Below are 18,064 nucleotides of genomic sequence, written 5' to 3'. Positions count from 1 at the left end.
GGGAAAACATAAGGGAACTCGTGGACAGGGACTGGACATTGGCAGGAAACAGGAAAGCTTAAAAGTTTACCGTAAAATGTCCAACCCTTCAGGAACAACCCACAGCACGACTTACAAGGGAGACTTGATGAACTGATGAGGAGCAGACTGGTGACATCTTCTTAAATAGACTGAAAGAAGCTGGGGGAATAATTATGGAGCCAGCCGGGATCAAGGCAGTCCATAAAGACTCAGGAGCTGACATGTGACACAGAGGATCAAGTCGTAACATTTAGCAAGTTCTGAAAAGGACCTGTGGGGGTTTAAATTGAGGCTGTGACTAACTTAAGCCATTTTCAGACCTCAACTCCGGAAAATCAGGACTTTGCCTTTCACATATGAAGAACGCAGCAGGAGAGGTCTGGGTCAGATAGGTTTAACAAGAACAGGGAAATATCTGAAGTACTGAGGCGAGGGGTGGCGTCTGGTTAGAGCGTGCAGGAGGCAGCACACATATACATGACGTATAAATTCCACTGCGGAAACCACAGCATATTTTGTTTACAGCGCAATCCCACAGTGTTGGTTCATATCAGCCAAAAGCTCTCGAATTGCATTGTCTTTCTGAATTGACGGTTTGATCTGCGTCTTCTACACGCGTGGCAGATCTTTGTCCTCCTGAGATATTTGTATTCTTGCAGTTTTCCGCATGTCGCATGTTAGAAATGTCCTCAACACGTCGATTGTGAATTCTCGAGACATTTCCCTGCTGTAGACTCACACGTTCTTTAGAGGTTTTTACTCTAAGGCTTCTAGGAATGTCGGGTGCAACTGACTCAGAACTTTGCCTTCTCACATCCCACTCATCCCGATGATTTCAGGAAAAACATCCGGAGTTAGGTGCATGTCTGGAAGCAGAATTACCTTTTTTTGCTTTTGGATGTGATTGTGTTTGTAATAACAAGCGATAAGTGCATTTCATCAAGTGTTATATTTGTCAGAAATATGAGTCCTTCAATCTTTCTCCTCTTTATCTCTACCCTCTGCTTGTCTTCTCATCTACATCTCTCCTTCCATCCCTCTCCCTCTGTTCTTCTCTCTCTTCGGGTCATGGCAGACTATGGGGAAAGACAAATCAAGGTGAAAGAAGGAGGAAGAGGGTGGTCGTATGGCATATGGAGTAGATGTGATTAGACTGCCATGCTTAGATTTACAACAAAGGTATAACCAAAGGTATAATTTTACTACTGCTGCCGAGAAGAGTACCATAAGAAATACATATGAATGCTGATGATGGAATCCAAAGGTTAGCATTTATTTGGAGTTCCTTCTTGTAAATATACCTATCATGCCCTGTGTGGTGGGAGTGTGAGAGGGCGTGTAAGACAGTTGTCAGGTTTACACTGGCCATGGCTGAAAGGTGCCAGGGTGCTTGGCTTCCTTAATGAAGGCCCTTGCTTTAATGATTTACAGTAGCTCGAGGGAGAGGGGTCACACACACACACACACACGCACACACACACACACACACACTCATACACTCTCACACACACGTAAGCACACACACCTGCTCGCATTTCCCCGTGTCACAACCTTCCTCTTGGGTGCTGTTTCAGTGAAAGGTGCCAGGCTGCTCAGCCAAGCTCCTAACAAGAGCCAAACAGTCAAGAGACTGAGGGGGAAGAAAGGAGAGGTGAACTGAGGTGGGGGAGATGGGGAGATGGGGAGGTGGAGGAGATAAGAGGAGCAGAGAGCTGTCAACCTCCTGGGACGTGTGCACAGCTCCGTCTGTGTGCAGCCACTCAGCCGCTGCACCGCACTGACCACAAGATGTCGGAGGTGCAGGTTTGGCAGGTGTTTGGTTATTTGCTGTTGTCCCTATTTTTACTTCATGTAATAATACATTCACAAACATCCAGGTTTCTAAATTGGACCTTACCTTGTCAGACTCGAACATGGGCCCTCACACTTCCTTCCACCAGAGCAGGACTTGATAGATCCCTAGCCACAGAAGCAGAGCCAGCCTTTCTGAGGAATGTACCGAGCTGTGTCCAATAGACCAGTGCTCAGTCACACTGTGGTGGACAAGCCGCCTAATGATGTCTGAAATACCAGCACAACTGCTATGATATGCTGTGATAATTGCTACCCTCCTGTCCGCAGTACAAATAAATGTGGAATTGGTTGGCAAACACATTAATATGGAAATATCTACATTAATTTGGAGCATGCTCTAAATTATTCAGTAATTAAACCACTGCAAATTTACACAAACTTTCCCCCTGGATGACTGGAGAGAATGGCGAGGAGCTGGAAACAGTATTTGAAATATGTGGTCACGTGACGTGAATATATAGTCGTATTACAGGAGGTAATAGAATAGTAGCTTGCAGTACAACAAAACACACACACACAGACACACACAAACACACACACAGTATTGCATATGGAACCCAAGCTAGGAGATCTTTGTTTAAGCAAACATTGTTTTATTTCATCCTCCACCACCTTCATCATCACAACCATCAATGCACAAATAAATGCCCCTTCATTTTGGAGGGAAAACAGCAACAGAGAAACATCAATGTCACTGTGCATTTATATTTAAAATCAAACACTTTCTTCTGAGAACGTGTCTGTTTAAAGAATAATGACTTGTGTTAAAATATATAATACAAATGTATAGTGTTTCAACACCATCAATAGAATTACAGAGAAACAAATTAAAAAGGGATAAATTATGATTTAACGAAAATACATTTTCAAACAGGGGAATAGATGTTGACGCTCAGACCCCAGCGGAGACATGGAAGTAGTCCTGTGAATTTAGTTCTTCAGAAATGAAGGACACTTCCCTCCAGTGCTTAGACAGTGGTGGTGATGATGAGGAGGAGTTGAGCTTTAAGTTGGGATGTGTCATGAAGGGCTTCTAGTTGGATGATTGAAAGAAGAGAGGCTGTGTTTTGAAAAAGCAAATGTCAGATTCTGAAGTTTTCCAGAAGTTTTCCTGCTAGCCTCAAAGTAAAACGTCTCACACGTGAGCCTGTGTGAGAATACAGCAGGATATTGTCCAGAAAATTCATTGTGAGCGAATTTGTGTGTTGATGACTTTTCTATAAGCGACTTTGATGAAACTGGAAGAAAACGAATATCTCCGGATGAAAAAGATGTGTCATAATGAAAGCAGAAGCAGAATTCATCCGTCATGTCCTTCCTCCTTTATGCTCAGACGCTACCCCTCAACTTTCCTGATGTTGTAAAGGCGAAATGTTGGTCAATTCATGTTTGGAATTGGTTATTATAGCCTATGATAAAGTTAAATTAGTCTTCACATCTCTAATTTTAGTCCTTGGTTGTGTTTCAGGAACATGCCCTCAGATGTGCTGGACTCCTTGTTTCATGGATTTGGAGTTTTAAAACCGTGGTGTTTTTTTGTGGTTTTGTGTCTTTGTTTGCTTCTGTTCATGCTCGTCTGTGCCCCTCAGCTTGGGAGCATGTGTCTGTGCCAAAGCACGTACGAGCGTGTCAACTTGTGTAACTGTGGATGTCCCTTCAAAGGGCCTTCACAGATCTGTCCGAGGCCCTTTGATCAGGCATTCTGTGACTCGCCTGCTCTCGGTGGCCCAGGAGATGGGAGGGTGTGTGTGTGTGTGTGCTGGGTGGGAGACGGGTCTGGTTTGAAGTTGGGGAGACTGTGGTTTTGACCCACATGCTGGCACACACACAGATGTATAAGCATCCACACACACACTGATCATTTTAAGATTGACTCGCTGAAGCATATTGAAGTGGAACGTCATTCGATATGATGATACATCAAGTCTGTTACTGTAGTTTTTGATCTCATCACAAGATTAGAAAATAATAAATAAAAGAAATCCACCTCCGTAAAGAGCTTGTTGTGAGTGAGTGAAGTTCGAGAGTTATAAGGTTACGGCTCAGTCGTTTATACTAAACACAGCAGCCGCAGACTCAAGCTACCGGCTCATGTCTACTTTGAAATGCATTTGCTTTGTTGTTGCACATTTTTGTCCTTGTTGACTTAGTGTGAGTCTTGTAGCTTCTGAGTGGACATCACTTTGGATTGAGATGAAGTTCAGGTAGGGCCCTAATGCTGAGTGGCATCACCGTGCCATACGGACGTACTGTAGACGTGACACTGAGTTGATCTGACAATAGAATGGATCAGTGCAGCAGCTAGCAAGTCAGAAGGTAGAGCATAATCCCTTCTGTCAAGTCTCTGTCTCGTCAATATTCAAATCCAGCCGGCTGTCCAATGGCTGTCAGTTACAATCTCCCTCCGGCTCGTGGCCTGGCACAGGCACATATCTAAATTGAATTGGATGTTTGCTGTTCAATGGAAATTGAGTCAAAGAGATGCCCCCCCCCCCCCCCCCCCCCCCCCCTCCCATGCCTCTCCACCCCCTGTCTTGTATTGTAAACTTGTCAGTTACCCCCCTACTGTACCAGATTCTAATCTGCAATATCCACTCCTGGCTAATAACTACTAGCTGTTTTTCACTGTAATTTAAGGAGCAGTGTAGCTTGAGGTCAAGCTCGGGCAGATGTGCGTCTCAAGCTGTGGCAATTAATGCGCTTCACTTAAAACTGCTAAGAGGACATGAACAAGAGCCCAAAGCACTGTCTGTCACCTCTTAGAGGTTCTTCATGCTCTTTCCTGTAAGAGTTCATTCACGTACACCTGGATGCATTGTCCGTGAATAATCAAAGGCCAACTAGGAGCATGAAATGAGAGGACACGGACTTACCCTGGCTACACCTGGTCTGAAACGTACACTGTGCACATCCTTGTATGGTTATTCTTTCTTTCCTATAAGAATGGCTCCTTGATGCTGCCTTTAAATACAAAAAGAGATACGCTGGTTTCAAGCAAACAACCGGCACTGCCCTCAGACAGAAGGTGCTGATAGTTTCCATATACGTATCTAACATTGAGCATTAATGGGCCTTCACGTCACCTTTACCCATCACCTTTAAATGCCTCACTTTGAACTCTGACAACAGCAGGAAGTTGCTACTTGAATTTGTTTTAACTTATTCTGCTCGGGTATCTGTTAATTCATCTCAGTCCCTCTTTCACTGAGCAGACTCCTCATTGTCTGTGCTACTTTGTTTTACTGGTCTCCAAAGTTTAAAAAAATCATCTGTTTCTCTCTTTCTTTAGACAGGGTGAATCTGAGTGTCTTGTTTAGCGAAGGGACACTTGTCAGTTGCGGCCCAACTTTGCGATGTGCACATACAACACATAAAATCTTTTCTAACTCATCTGTCACTCTAACCTCGGGTTATAACCTCAAATGAGATGTGTGAAGTCATGACCACCGCACAACGCGATGTCTGGGGACAACAAGTAGCTTGATTCCAAGGGTCTAAAACTGAGAGCTGTTCTCATGCGGCCAAAAATGACAGAGAACAGTTAACCAAAGGCTCGCTCTTTCTTTCCCTCTCCCCAGCTCTCCATCTTGTTCAGTCCCTCTTCTTCTTCTTCTCTGACACATGTCGCCCTGGCAGGCATGGAAAGCCCTGACCTTTGGAAAGTTTAGCACTTTAAATATTTAGGCCTGGGTTATGATGGATCCTCCAGGCCCCGCGGCAATGTGCGAAGCCTCTGATTAGGACTGCTGTCAGAGTCATTTAGCCGAGTGTCTGGCGGCCGGTGGCGCTCTGTGTTTGACAGGCGAGCCTTTTAAACAAACAGCGGTCCCAGTGGCAGAGCGGGCAGGGCACCCAGTGCAGCACAAACACGCGGCGCTCTGAGAGAAACCACTCAGCCCGCTGACAGCTGCGGAGGAAACCACTGGCCACTGTCTCTCTGCCTCTTCAAGCACTTTGTCCTTCTGCTCACTCACTTGCCCAGTTGCACCTCCGCCCGTTTTATTTCGATGGCGTTCTCTTTTTTATCTCTTTCTTCTCCCCTTTCGATGTCAATATTTTCTTCACTATCACTTTACTTCCTCTTTTGTTATTCTGGGGGCTGCAGATCAAAGTTTCATCTGCCTTACAGTAAGATTCAGGGAGTTGATTGCCGGATGATCTCCGAGCAAAGCTTATGCTCCTAATTTGTCGGACATCACTACTGATTATCATCTGGAGATCAGGATGGATGCTGTGCGTCCCGCGACCCGCGTACAGTCCCGTGATTAGGACAGCTTACAGTGATGTTCCCGTTGAAATACATCTGAGGCGGCCTTTTCATCTCACTCTGAGACAACCTGCCGTGGCATCAATCCTGTAAATATATGACTCTTAATATGTGTGTCCTACTCTGTATTCAGAGGAAGAGCCAAGTCAGCAGCTCCAGTATTAATGCATGAGAAATGAGCAGAGACCATAAGAATTAAAGGGTAAGGCTTCCCTTATTAAGATGTAAATTCCGCGGGGAAAACTTGCCGAAAATGAGGATACAGTGAAGTTATTGTCAACTTTAGCCTGCTTATGCATTTCTAAGAGGCAGTGTTGTGCTGTACTTGTTGAAATTAGATACACACAGCGGTGCACCTTGTGTGTAGTGTTGGCCCATTTGACAGCGCAGGATCAGCCAATCTCAACAAATACGCAACTTACACTTTACGGAACAATTTTACACTTTTGGCAACATTATCTAGTGACAGCATACATGGCAACTATTGTGGTAATTCAATCTCTGTCTGTGTGCGCTCCCCCCACTCTCGCTCTCTCTGCCTCTACCTCTCTCTCATTTCAAATTTGCACTTAACACCTTCCTGGGGAAAGGCTTCTCATTCATCAACGGTGTTTGTCCCGGTGACAAGCGGGGCGCCTCCTGCATATCAATATCAGCTAAGACAATGCTGAGCCTGTAACCTTCAGCTAAATGTCATTCTGCTTAATCCTATTTGAAAATTAAACATTGAAAAACCTTTAGCGCACCTTCCTGTCTCGCCCTCCTGTCTTTCTCCCTCCTTTATTGGCCACCTCTCCTCTCGCCGCTCTCTGTCCTCCCTCGCCCGCTCTCTGATGGTCCTGTTTTGCTCCCCATGTGACATTTGTATTGTTTTTGTTCGAGTGTTATTTGTGTCCCATAATGGTTATTTAGTGGAAACGATTTTAATTTTATGTCGCTGGAAAAAAAAATAACACGAGGGCTGTTTGTCTTCCCCAAGTAGTCATCCTCATTCCTCCTTAACGGTCTGTAGCAGTCACCGAAGACATGCTTAACTACCTCCCTCCCTTTCTTCTTAGGGGTAGGCCACTTACTCTTTGACAATACGAATGATTGAGATTTGTAAAACAAAGAAACTAGCTACCAGGTGTACATGGAAGGAGAATGCTGTCTCATGAGAAGAAACCTCTCTGTCAAAGCTGCATATTTACACAGGGAGAGAGATAATCCCTACTGATGGTTAATTACCATGCTGACAGTGGAGGCAGAGAAAACCCACATTCCAGGACAGTGTCTGAAACTTTGCCTCTGTGCGCTGCATCGAGAAGCCCGCTTTTTTTTATCATGCATGAAACACGCATGATATATTTTTACCTCCTCTCTCTCCTCTAACACACGTGTGCATCACTCACATTTGTCGGGGCACAACTGTATGGTTACACATTTGAAGATACAGGGAGGAATCAGAAAAAGGAGGGAGCGCAGGATAAAAGGAGAAGCAGAGATTGCAATGAAAATGCAATCATTTGCAGTCAGACAGATATAATTCCCCTCGGAGGGAGTGTGCGATGCGGCGGAGGCTCAAAGACAGCCCTCGTCCAGCTCTCCATATGGATTTGATTGACCACAGTCACTCATCTAGGGATTCCACTGAAATACTGCGGGTGAATTACAACGTGACTACCTTTGATGTCTTCTTATTGAAGCTCTCCGTCCACTCCATAGCTTAAAGGAATTTGAAAATGTGACGGGGAGACATAGTGAAGAAGTGGTTAAACAAGGCAACAAGATAGGAGAAGCAATTTCCCTCAGGAAAATTAGTCGGGCCAAAGAGGGAAAGGCTTCGGCAGTAGCTACACTGTGTCTCGGTCACAATGAGTGTAACAGGTGGAGTCTATAAGGTCTGCGTTGTGATTTATTTGATGGGGAGTTCCGGACCATGAATGTCTTGGGAGGCAGAATCTGTTTACTCTGGCCAAAATGAGAAACCGTGCAAAATATGTGGAGCCCCGACACAAATCAAACATCAAGTAGGTGATGATAGTTTAACCTTCGTCTTACGAGTAAACTTCAGATAAAAGCACAATAATAGAGAAGCAAACGTGCACAACCTGAATGACAGAAATGTCATGTACCTCTCCCATGCAGGACAACAACAGAGAGGGGGAGAGGTGAAGAGGGAAACACACCCTCATCGGGAGGGGTCCCCCAAAAGTGGACGTAGGGGGGCAGAACTTTACCAAACGTTCCCCACTGACAATACAAGCCCATACATGCAAGGTGATAGCTTTGATTTTGTATAACTAAAATAAAATCGCACAATGGATTCTGTGACGCATAATACTTGTGCTAATCACCACTGGTACATGAGCATGGCATTGACAGAAGAGGAAGACAAGTAGAGGCAGAGAGGAGAAGTTTCTGTTCTATTTAAGTCCGATAGTGTAACACAGCAGCAGAGACTAGTGTGAAACTGACCCACACAGCATGAAAGAATAAAGAGAAGAAGGCTCCCATAAGAGAAGTTAAAGGGTGAAAATGTGTCTTATAGAGGCTTGGAGAGTTTCTCTGTGTGTGTGCAAATGTATTTTGGACAATCGGTTGCACCTCAGTGTGTGTTGAACCCAGGCGGAGCTGCACACTGTGGGGTCCTCTCTTTTATAGAGAGGAGGCACGGGCTCACAAACAGACATAAACAACATTTTGCTGCTGCAGTGATCCGCTATTTTTTATTTTTACCAAAAGAGAGCAGCGCAACTTGTAGTTTATGTGTCTAAACATGCACTTGGTTTCTTTCTAGCTGCTGCCGGGTGCGTGTTTTTATTCAAGTCTGGGTGTTGAATGTTTGTTAACATTAAAAGAGCTGATGCTCCCTCTTGTTCTGTCCGCCCACTCTCTGTGCCGTCTGTGCTTTCCAGGTGGGAGATGCAGGAAGGTGCGGAGCTGGATGATGCAGAGAAAGCGATGGTGGAAGACCTTCAGAAAGCCTATTTCGTTTGCTGCTGCACTGCGGGACCACAGGACCCTCCTGACGCTGAGGACAAGCCAGTAGAGCAGATCCAGAGGGAAACACAACCATCTGATGAAAGTGCTGCCTAATAAAAGTCCACGCAAATGGAACTTTTTTAACCACGTTGCAAACACTTGCTCGTAACATGTAGCTGCAGCTCCTGTGGTTGTAGAAAGTGCAAGTGCAAGAGGGTTTGTGCATTTGCTGCATGCAGGGAGATGGCACTATGTGTTTGTGCATGAAAACACGAGTGAATGAGAAACAACCAAAAAGAGCGAGAGAGACAGTGCCTCCCTCTTTACACACACGCATCACACAAACTCCCCGTGCTTTTCTGTGCTGCATCAAATGCATTTCATCTTTTTTTTGAGCACACATCTCCAGAAATCAGTTCTGGGAAATGGAGAACCCGGATTTGTTTGCCTGGGACGAGATGTGACTCTGTGATCATTGTAGCTAGATGAATTTTTTGGTGGGGAGACAGTGAGTGTAAAGACATTGGTGTCAGTGTACGTTCTCCTGGTTCCTGAAAGCAAACATCAAAAAATTACGACTGGGAAACAAGCAGATTTTTTGATTACACTGTGTCCCAAAAATCGGCCCCACGCTGTCATATCAGACGTTTTTTTGTGCAAACCCCGAGAAAACATTTATTTTATGTGTAACACTATTGCTCTGTATATTTTTCCAACTGTGTCTGTTTTTTTATTTATTCATGAAATGGAGAGAGAGAGAGAGTGTTTGAGAATTAAACCTTTAAATAAAATAACATTCTTACTTCACCGCCAAATGTGCTTCTTCTATTGTGTGATCACTTTGTGTGATCTGTGAGCAGTCCATTATTTATGTTGACTCATCACCTTGATGTTACATTCCCGATACATACATCACATGTCCTTCCCTGTTATGTTTGATGTTCAAATAAGAATTTAACAACTCAAATTATGCTTCTTCAATAAGATGCCATTTTAGCTCACAAAGGCTACTGCTGTGCAATTCTTCTGAGAGATAAGGAAATCACCTTCTTCTCCAGAGAGAGATGTTCCTTTCCTTGACTCGATTTTTAATGCAATTGTAGAAATATTGTAATCGCCGAACCACTTAGAGAATATAACGGAGTTCGGCTTTTGCTCTGAATAAAGGCACAACAGCGACAACAACATACATCTTTTCTAAATTAACTTGATTAACCCAATAAAACAATTTTAATTTGGTGTTGCAGGTAGAACACAAATAACTGTTGTAAGATTCCAGTTTCCTCTCATCACTTCTCGCCTGCCTCTCCCTCCCGCTCAGAGGAAACACCGGTAGGGTTATCCGTTTGTATTTCCATTGTAGACAGGTGATCGGCTCAGGAGACACCTGTCAGTAAAGCTGACAGTATAATTCACAACAAATCATTACAAAGAATGATTCACCACAAAGCTTCAAATGAATTTTTCCCATTGTACAGAATTCATTTTCGGGATTATCAAACCTACATAAACACCTTTAGAAACCCAGAGCTCAGCGTGACATATTTATACAGGATCAACGGTGACTCCTCTCTGATTCCTTTTTTAACCGAGTCCCCTCAGTGCATTTGTGTTCTGTCCCCAGCAGACATGTTGGTTTCATTTGTATGTTCATACACTGAGTTCAACCAGCTACACGTCAATGTACAGCAAACTGCCATGTTAGATTTATAGGACGACCATCTTTGGTCTTTATTGCTACTATTTCTATTTATTTTTTCTATTTTTAAAGGATAACACAAGGGAAATTGGTCCACTGATCCAGCTCGTGCAGCAGCAGCAGCATCCCCGATGAAGAAATAGAAGATCCAACGCTGGACATAATGACGAAGTAGACTGTTGCATTAGATAATAGGCTACGAGTATTTTTACTTTTAATACTTCCAGTAGATGTAAAAGCTACTTCTTACTTTTATTTAAGAGTTAATGTGATGCTTTTACTTTTACTTGAGTACGTTATTGTCTATTTTTTGGTAAAATTATTGAGTTCTTATTTCAACACTGAATTTTCCAAGTCTCTGGCCTCAAATCTAAGTGAAACGACCGGTCACATGGTTGATTTATCAGAAGTCCAACTCGTGTGGTGTAAATCCACACATCTGGTCTCGTGTGCGGCGCTCAGGGAACAGGAAGCATCTCCTTTGTCGTGTGGAAGGTGGTGGATATCAGTGCCACAATATGTCATCTCTGTCTCTTAAGTGGGTCTCCCTTCGCTGCATCTCCCGGTGCTCCGCTTGAGGATTCAGGGTAGCTCAGCTCCCCAGAGGAACAGCTTCAACTTCTGGAGGCCGTCCACAAGTAGGGCATCCGGCTGAAGTTTAACAAGGAGGTTTGTTAAAGAGAGAGAATCAACAGCACATGGCATGAGGTAAAGGTATGTGGTGGAAACAGGGGAACAGGGTGTGGCAGGTGGTTTTGGTTAAACCTCTGGAAGAGTTCAATCAAATAAACTTCCGTTATCTTTCTGATGGTTAATGAGAGAGGAAAGAGGAAATGTTGTTATCTCAGATTTTTGTCGAGTAATTTTATTATTTGAGCCTTAAGTGAAACTAAAAATTGTGAGAAATTGAAATTTAAAGCCAACCAATGGTTTAATCTTTAACAATGTGAAGTCATATTTTATTATTTTGCTAAATATTCATCATAAAAGCAACCAACTAAAGCGGTCAAATAAATTCAGTGGAGTAGAAAGTACAATGTTTCCCATTGAAATGCAATGGAGTAGAAGTATAATGTAAAAGTACATCAAAACTGTACTTAGTAGAGTACTGAAGTAAAAATTCTTACAAATATTTTGCTGCCTGTTTTGCTGTTTAGCAAAACTTTTATATTGTCATTATATTACTAAATGTTTACATCTTTACATGGGGCTGGGTACATTTAAAGGATGACTCTGTAAACAATCTTTAAAACGACCTCATCACTATATAACAGTAGGTATAATGTGACGATATAGAAGTTATACACACAGACACACACACAGTAAACATCTGGACGAACAGCAGCAGCGGCGGCGTCAGCGCGTGTTGTGCTACTGTGCCTTTAAATTTCCCTTCCAGTCCGTTGCCCCGGTAACCCGGAAGCGCCACACGCTCGTGCGGCTCCGAGTGCTTCCTGTTGTAGAAAATCTCCAGGAAGCTGCAGCGTGTGGACACTCGCGTTTGTACCGATGGTGCGTGAGTCGAGCGAAAAGCGTGCATGTGTCTCCTGTAAACAGCTGCTGCTCCTCTGCAGCACCCCCCCCCCCCCCCCCCCGCGGCTCATGCCACCGAAGCTGCGGCTGCGCGCGTGAACACATGTCTGCGGGTCTGACAGAGTCAAATAAAGAGATGCTGTCTGCAGTTGAGAGTTTAAACATTTGTGGCCACTTGTGTTGCATCATGAACTCAGAGGGCTGCGCGTGTGCAAAGTTGCAGCAGCGCACGGTGTCATGTCGGGCAGCAGCCGCCGCAGTGTCAACAAACAGTTGTTGTGAAGTGTAAACGCGTTGTGTTGTCGCAGTGGGACTGATCCACTGCTCGGTGTGATGCAGGCAGACAGAACGCGTGTAGCAGAAGCAGGATGCAACAGTAGGATGTGATGTTTGTGTGTCTGCAGTCGGGAGCGAGCGTGTGTAAACTGTGGCACGTGACCCGGTGCTGCTGATACCCAGCTCTCAACGTGTGCTCTTGTTTCCTCTCCACCTGGGACAGGACGCAGCTCAGTGACCTCCAGCAGCTCAGGCCTCATGCTCTCTCATCTCGGTGCTGCCACACTCGCCCTGCACTTACTGTGGACCGCCATGGCCCAGGTCGCCGGCCAGGAGGACAGAGAGAAAACTACTGCACTCAAAGGTGACCGGAGAAGTTGGTTGTGAAAAGGAAAAACGATAGAGTTGGGTAGTGGTCATGAAAGAGAAGAAGACAGGGAATACTAGTATTGAAAAAGAAGCTCTATAAACTATGACGGTGTTCAGAACTTAGATGGTACTAGTTGCCTATGTATATGTTGATTAGGGCTCCACTGATAAGGATATCCAGTGGCCAATACAACGCAGATATGATGAGTAAACATTTTCTGATACCAATATACTGGGTTATGTATGTATTTATTATTAAATAACAGAATTGGGAATAATTCTTAAAGGGATAGTTCACAGAAAAATGAAAAGTCACTCATTATCACTCACCACTATGGGGATGGAGGGGTGGTTGAAGTGTTCGGGTCCACAAAACACTTTTGGAGTTTAAGGGGTAAACAGTGTTGCAGCCAAATCCAATACAGTTGAAGTAAATGTGACCGATTCTTCTAACGTTAAAAATACTGAAAGAAAATAACACAACATGCCTTCATACTTCTCCTGTGGTGTCCCCAAGCCCAGACATTCATATTCAACTAAATTGACACCATGTTTTTATTCTTAATGTAAGACTAGATAATGAGTGAATTGTCATTTCCCGGTGAACTATCCCTGACAAAGTATTGCAATTAAGGCTCGATATTGTACAATTTAACCACACACTTTATTGTATACAACTATAAATCAAGGAAAACAGAAATGCATTACATGAGTAATACAAGTGATAAATATTAAATAAAATGTAAACCTGAATACCCTTATTTTGCATTTTTTCTTACGTTAAATATAAGGCTACACATATAAATACAGATACTGATGCGTATGTGAAGGCTCATAGCATCAAATATAATCAGCTAACGGATTAATCAGTTGAGCGTGAATGTTGATCCATTCAGTTTGATATATTCTGCCTTTTTAATAGTTTAACACGGTACCTGCTTGTTTATTTTAGATCTGTCACCTCTTCTTATATCATTAACATCTCCTGATCTGGATCTGCACCAAATCTTAATGGGTTCTTCCCTGAGCCATATCGCATTGTTTTAGTTTTTTCGTGGTTCCCCGTCCAGTGGTTTTTATGTAATCAAACCAACCAGGAGGGGTGAAAACATAACGTCCCTGGTGGAGTAATACATATAATGAATATTGTTGTAGTCACAGGAATAAATGCTTGAATAAAGAGGCAGAAAGACAGATTTTGTCTCGTATTGTCATCAGGACATGTGTATTCCCTCTAACTCCGGGTTGAGAGTGTGTGCCTTTAAAAATCCACTATATTAAAAAAATTGTGCCATCAACTAGAAGCTCCACCTTCCACTTCATATTTCAACTTTCAGCCGGCTCCCAGAGTAGATAGCGCAGGATGGGAAATGTCCCACTTAACCTTGAGTCAAATTTATTCACCCTCCCTTTAGCACCAATATGAGTAATTTGTTCCCCCCAGGTTTCTTTCTGCCTCAGTGATAGAATTTGCAGAAAAATGTCAATAGACATTTTTGGTTAGTATTTGAATATCCTCTTTCCTCCCTCTCTTTTCCCCTGCCACTTGAGGATGATGAAGGGCTCTTGGTTTGAGGAGTGAGGCATAGCATTTGCTTTGTCGCTTCATAACTTCACAAAATGGGAAGACATGATCAAATGTAGTTGATTTTCCCTCGATCTTATTATGATCTAATGTGATTGAAATTATGATTTGAAAATTGGATGTTGACTCTGTCTGGAGAAAAGGGAATTTCTCACATTTCTCTCACCTTTTTTCTTTTCTCTCTCTCCTCAGATTTGCTGTCGAGGATAGACTTGGATGAACTGATGAAGAAAGATGAACCACCATTCACTTTCCCCAAAACACTGGAGGAGTTTGAATACGCCTTCAGCGAGCGTAAGTTCATTTGTTAGTCTTCAAAGCAGAAGCCACAAGTCTCAGAGTGAGTTCCAAGGCATGAACACAAAGCTTCACTCTAATTGATCAAAAATCTGATGAAGTGTAAGCGATGAGATCGACACTGACGGTGGAGGTGAAGTGTTTGAGCTCAGGTAAATGTGAGGTTAAATCCTTGGCACTGGATTTGAGCCAAAACCACATGAGGTCTGGATATAAACTGGAGGATACCTAACTTGGAGTCTGCTCCCTGTTCAGTGGTCTTTAGCAGTTGTTCCCAATTGATGTGGCGTTTTAAGTCGTGAGCTCTTAAACTGAAACAGCGTCAACTTTCCATCCCTTGTCACAAACTGAAGATATTCAGGAGGGATATCAGGTGCTCAGCCCCACATCAGAAACGGCTGCTCTGCACACTTAGATCCTGCCTCTGTAGAAATGTCGGGGCAGCTCTGCTATGCTCAAGAGTTAGAGAGGGTCGTCCACAAACCAGAAAATCTTGGGTTCAATCCCAGGATCCTCTTGTCCATAAGTGTGCTTGGCAAGAAACTGAACCCCAACATTCCCCCTGACGGCTGTGCCGACAGTGTGTGAATGAGACGTGTACTGTAAAGCACTTGGTTGATAAATTGGTATAAAAAAAGACCTTTTACAATTTTAATCTACTGTGAAGTTGACTTAAAAACATATTACAAAACAACTCTTTTTAGTCAATATCAACAAAATATAACTGCAGCTCTGTTTAATGTTTTTTAAATAATGACCTGCAGCTGTGTCTGTAGTAGCGTGGGTCATTCTGTGGGGGTAAAGGTGTGGGTGGGTGGGTGGGAGGGTGTTCACGTGTCAGTTAACAGTGACAGGCAGCAGCAGAGCTGAAGCCACAGTGGTTTGGGTCCAGATGATCTAAAAGTCTCTTTAGGTTTCTTTTGGCTCAATCGAACCGGTTGGAGGACGGAGGAAGAGTAGGAAAGGCTGCTGCTGCTGGTGCTGAGGTGCTGGTGCTGCTGGTGCTGCTGGTGGTGGTGGTTTATTTGGCTCTTAGCATTCCCCTGTAGTCTCTCTCTCCCCCTCTGTTCTCTGTCAGTGTCTCTGCTGGCTGTCTGCCTGGCTGAGTGGGGGGACATGTTGTGTACTCTACGGCCCGTCAGTAACCTACTCAGCCTTGCCCTCCGCCTGACGGAGCATTTGCATAACCTCGCTGTGCCTAAGAACAGAGACACGCACCCTCTACCCCCCCCCACCCACCCCCACCAGCAGCAGCCACCGTGCCAACACCCACCACCCCCTCCACCGCAGCCTCGAGTCCCGGCTCCCACAGAGGAAGACTGAGCTCCCATCGCCTCACCCTTTCATCTCACCTCTTCCCTTTTCTCCCACCTTTTCTCTGCATCTCTCTGTTTCTGCCCCTTCCCTGCTCAAGAGCCCAAACGCAGCCTCACCCACCCTCCCACCCACCCACACACTTGGATATACACACTTTAGCCCATCCATATGTCAGTTTCCACTCAGGCCTGTTTTTGAAGGATAGCATTTCTATTAACGCCACGGCGGCCCTCAGGCGGGGTCTCCAGTGTGTCGGCGCTCAGTCGCTCCGACTCGCAGGCGATGCGCTAGCTACGCCCGGGCTACCTCCGCCCGAGACAGGTGGAACAAAAATGTTAATTTGACCATGTAATGATGTGAATACAGACGAGTCTGTGTACAATAGTTTGCAGGTATCTTAATCACTGAAGATGATGGCTTCATCTCGCCAGCCCTCCGGTTTTCCATTACTGGAAATCCAAGGTTATGTACACCTAATTAAGCGGCCAAATTGAGAACAGAATGCTAATTATGACGGGAAAAGAGGAGAAAAGTTGAGAAAACGTTATTCCTCCGAGAGGATGTGTTGGGGGAGGTAATGGAGCCCACACACACACACACACACACACACACTTCTTCTCTCCCTCCCTCACTCGCACAGACACACACACACCCCTCTCCTACAGTAGGATTTCATTACAGCTCCTCTCTTCCTTCTCTTAGGCAGTAGTGTTTAGATCCTCACCCCTCCACGAATGCATAATTGATTTTCTTCAAGGTACTTTTTGTGCACACTGCTTTATCCCAACTTCGCGCTCGTCTCCTTGCTCTACCTCTCAGGCACAAGTCGACTCTTTCTGTTTAATGGAACACAATGTCAACCCTGCACTCGGAATTACATGTTGTATAACAACAAGCAGTGAAAACCTGTGCTGTAATACACCGTGTGTTAGCGGCCCGAGATTTATCACATTGTTAGAGGGGTGAAAGTGGTGGCAATTTAGAAGGAGATGAAAAAAAGTGCTCATGCATTCTTTTATCTTGCGACGATATTAAATTTATTTATATCTTTGATGGTTTTTTCTCACATTGTGCGATAATTGAGAAAGTATGAGAGCCCTCTGGCTATTTGGGTTAAATATGTGTACTCCTCAGTGGTACAGCTCTCCCAGATTCTGCAGTCATAAAGGTCAAAATTAAATTTAACAGTGTTTAGTGTTTTATTGTGTTGTAGTGTCAACCGCAGGATCGATGGGCTCATTGCTAAGGTATAAACATAGTGGCTCCACAATCCACAGCCACACGAGGGTAATTGTTTATTAAGAAAAAGAGTGGTACCGTTTCTAAACAGCGTTCTCTTGTCTTATGACTGCTCCATATGAACTAAAACCCCCATGTGTTAGGTGGTTACCCTGAGTTCTAATAAATCACTTAAACATGATCCCAGAGAGCGTTGGTTTCTGCTCAGTTGTAATAACAGTGTGACTCACTTTGGAAAAGCCTGTGACACTTTCCTGTTGGTCCACATCTGGTGCTACTGGCTGGAGGTGCTGGTGTGTCACTGTGTTTGTTTGGGTGTGTGAACTGTGCTTGTTAGAGCGACTGGCCGATGCCCAGCAATTCCAAGGAGCAGTTGTTGTCATGGGGCTAATGTGTGCCAGCCCACCTTTCTCTCTCTCTTTGTGCTCTCTCTCTTTCACACACACACACACACACTCGCGCTCCGCTCCTTTAGCTTTCCCTCTAGGAGATATCGGGTCGGAGAGGAAAGGGACAGACCTGTGGCCCGTCGCCAGAGTGCGCGAGCGAGGGAGAAGAGGGAGAAAGAAATGGACAGAGTTAAATAGGAAGGGGAGAGGCTTTTAGGTGGATGAAATTCGGGAGAGAGAATTGTTTTGCCATA

General features: G+C 44.3%; 2 protein-coding genes across 2 annotated transcripts in view; both read left to right on the top strand.

The window, feature by feature from the left end:
• Window positions 1-9,831, top strand: part of kiaa0825 (KIAA0825 ortholog) — a 117,322-nt gene extending 107,491 nt beyond the window's left edge. Inside the window, exon 23 of the mRNA XM_053421378.1 lies at window positions 9,040-9,831. Coding sequence (XP_053277353.1) covers window positions 9,040-9,220 — 181 coding nt within the window. The 3' untranslated portion in view covers window positions 9,221-9,831. The remainder of the gene's footprint in view (window positions 1-9,039) is intronic.
• Window positions 9,832-12,246: 2,415 nt separating this feature from the next.
• Window positions 12,247-18,064, top strand: part of fam172a (family with sequence similarity 172 member A) — a 156,181-nt gene continuing 150,363 nt past the window's right edge. The window contains exons 1-3 of the mRNA XM_053420348.1: window positions 12,247-12,317; window positions 12,838-12,978; window positions 14,761-14,862. Coding sequence (XP_053276323.1) covers window positions 12,873-12,978; window positions 14,761-14,862 — 208 coding nt within the window. The 5' untranslated portion in view covers window positions 12,247-12,317; window positions 12,838-12,872. The remainder of the gene's footprint in view (window positions 12,318-12,837; window positions 12,979-14,760; window positions 14,863-18,064) is intronic.

Source organism: Pleuronectes platessa, chromosome 4, assembly GCF_947347685.1.
Source record: "Pleuronectes platessa chromosome 4, fPlePla1.1, whole genome shotgun sequence".
Lineage (NCBI taxonomy): Eukaryota > Metazoa > Chordata > Actinopteri > Pleuronectiformes > Pleuronectidae > Pleuronectes > Pleuronectes platessa.
Note: the sequence above shows the minus strand (reverse complement) of the source record. Positions and strands in the feature narration are given on the sequence as shown.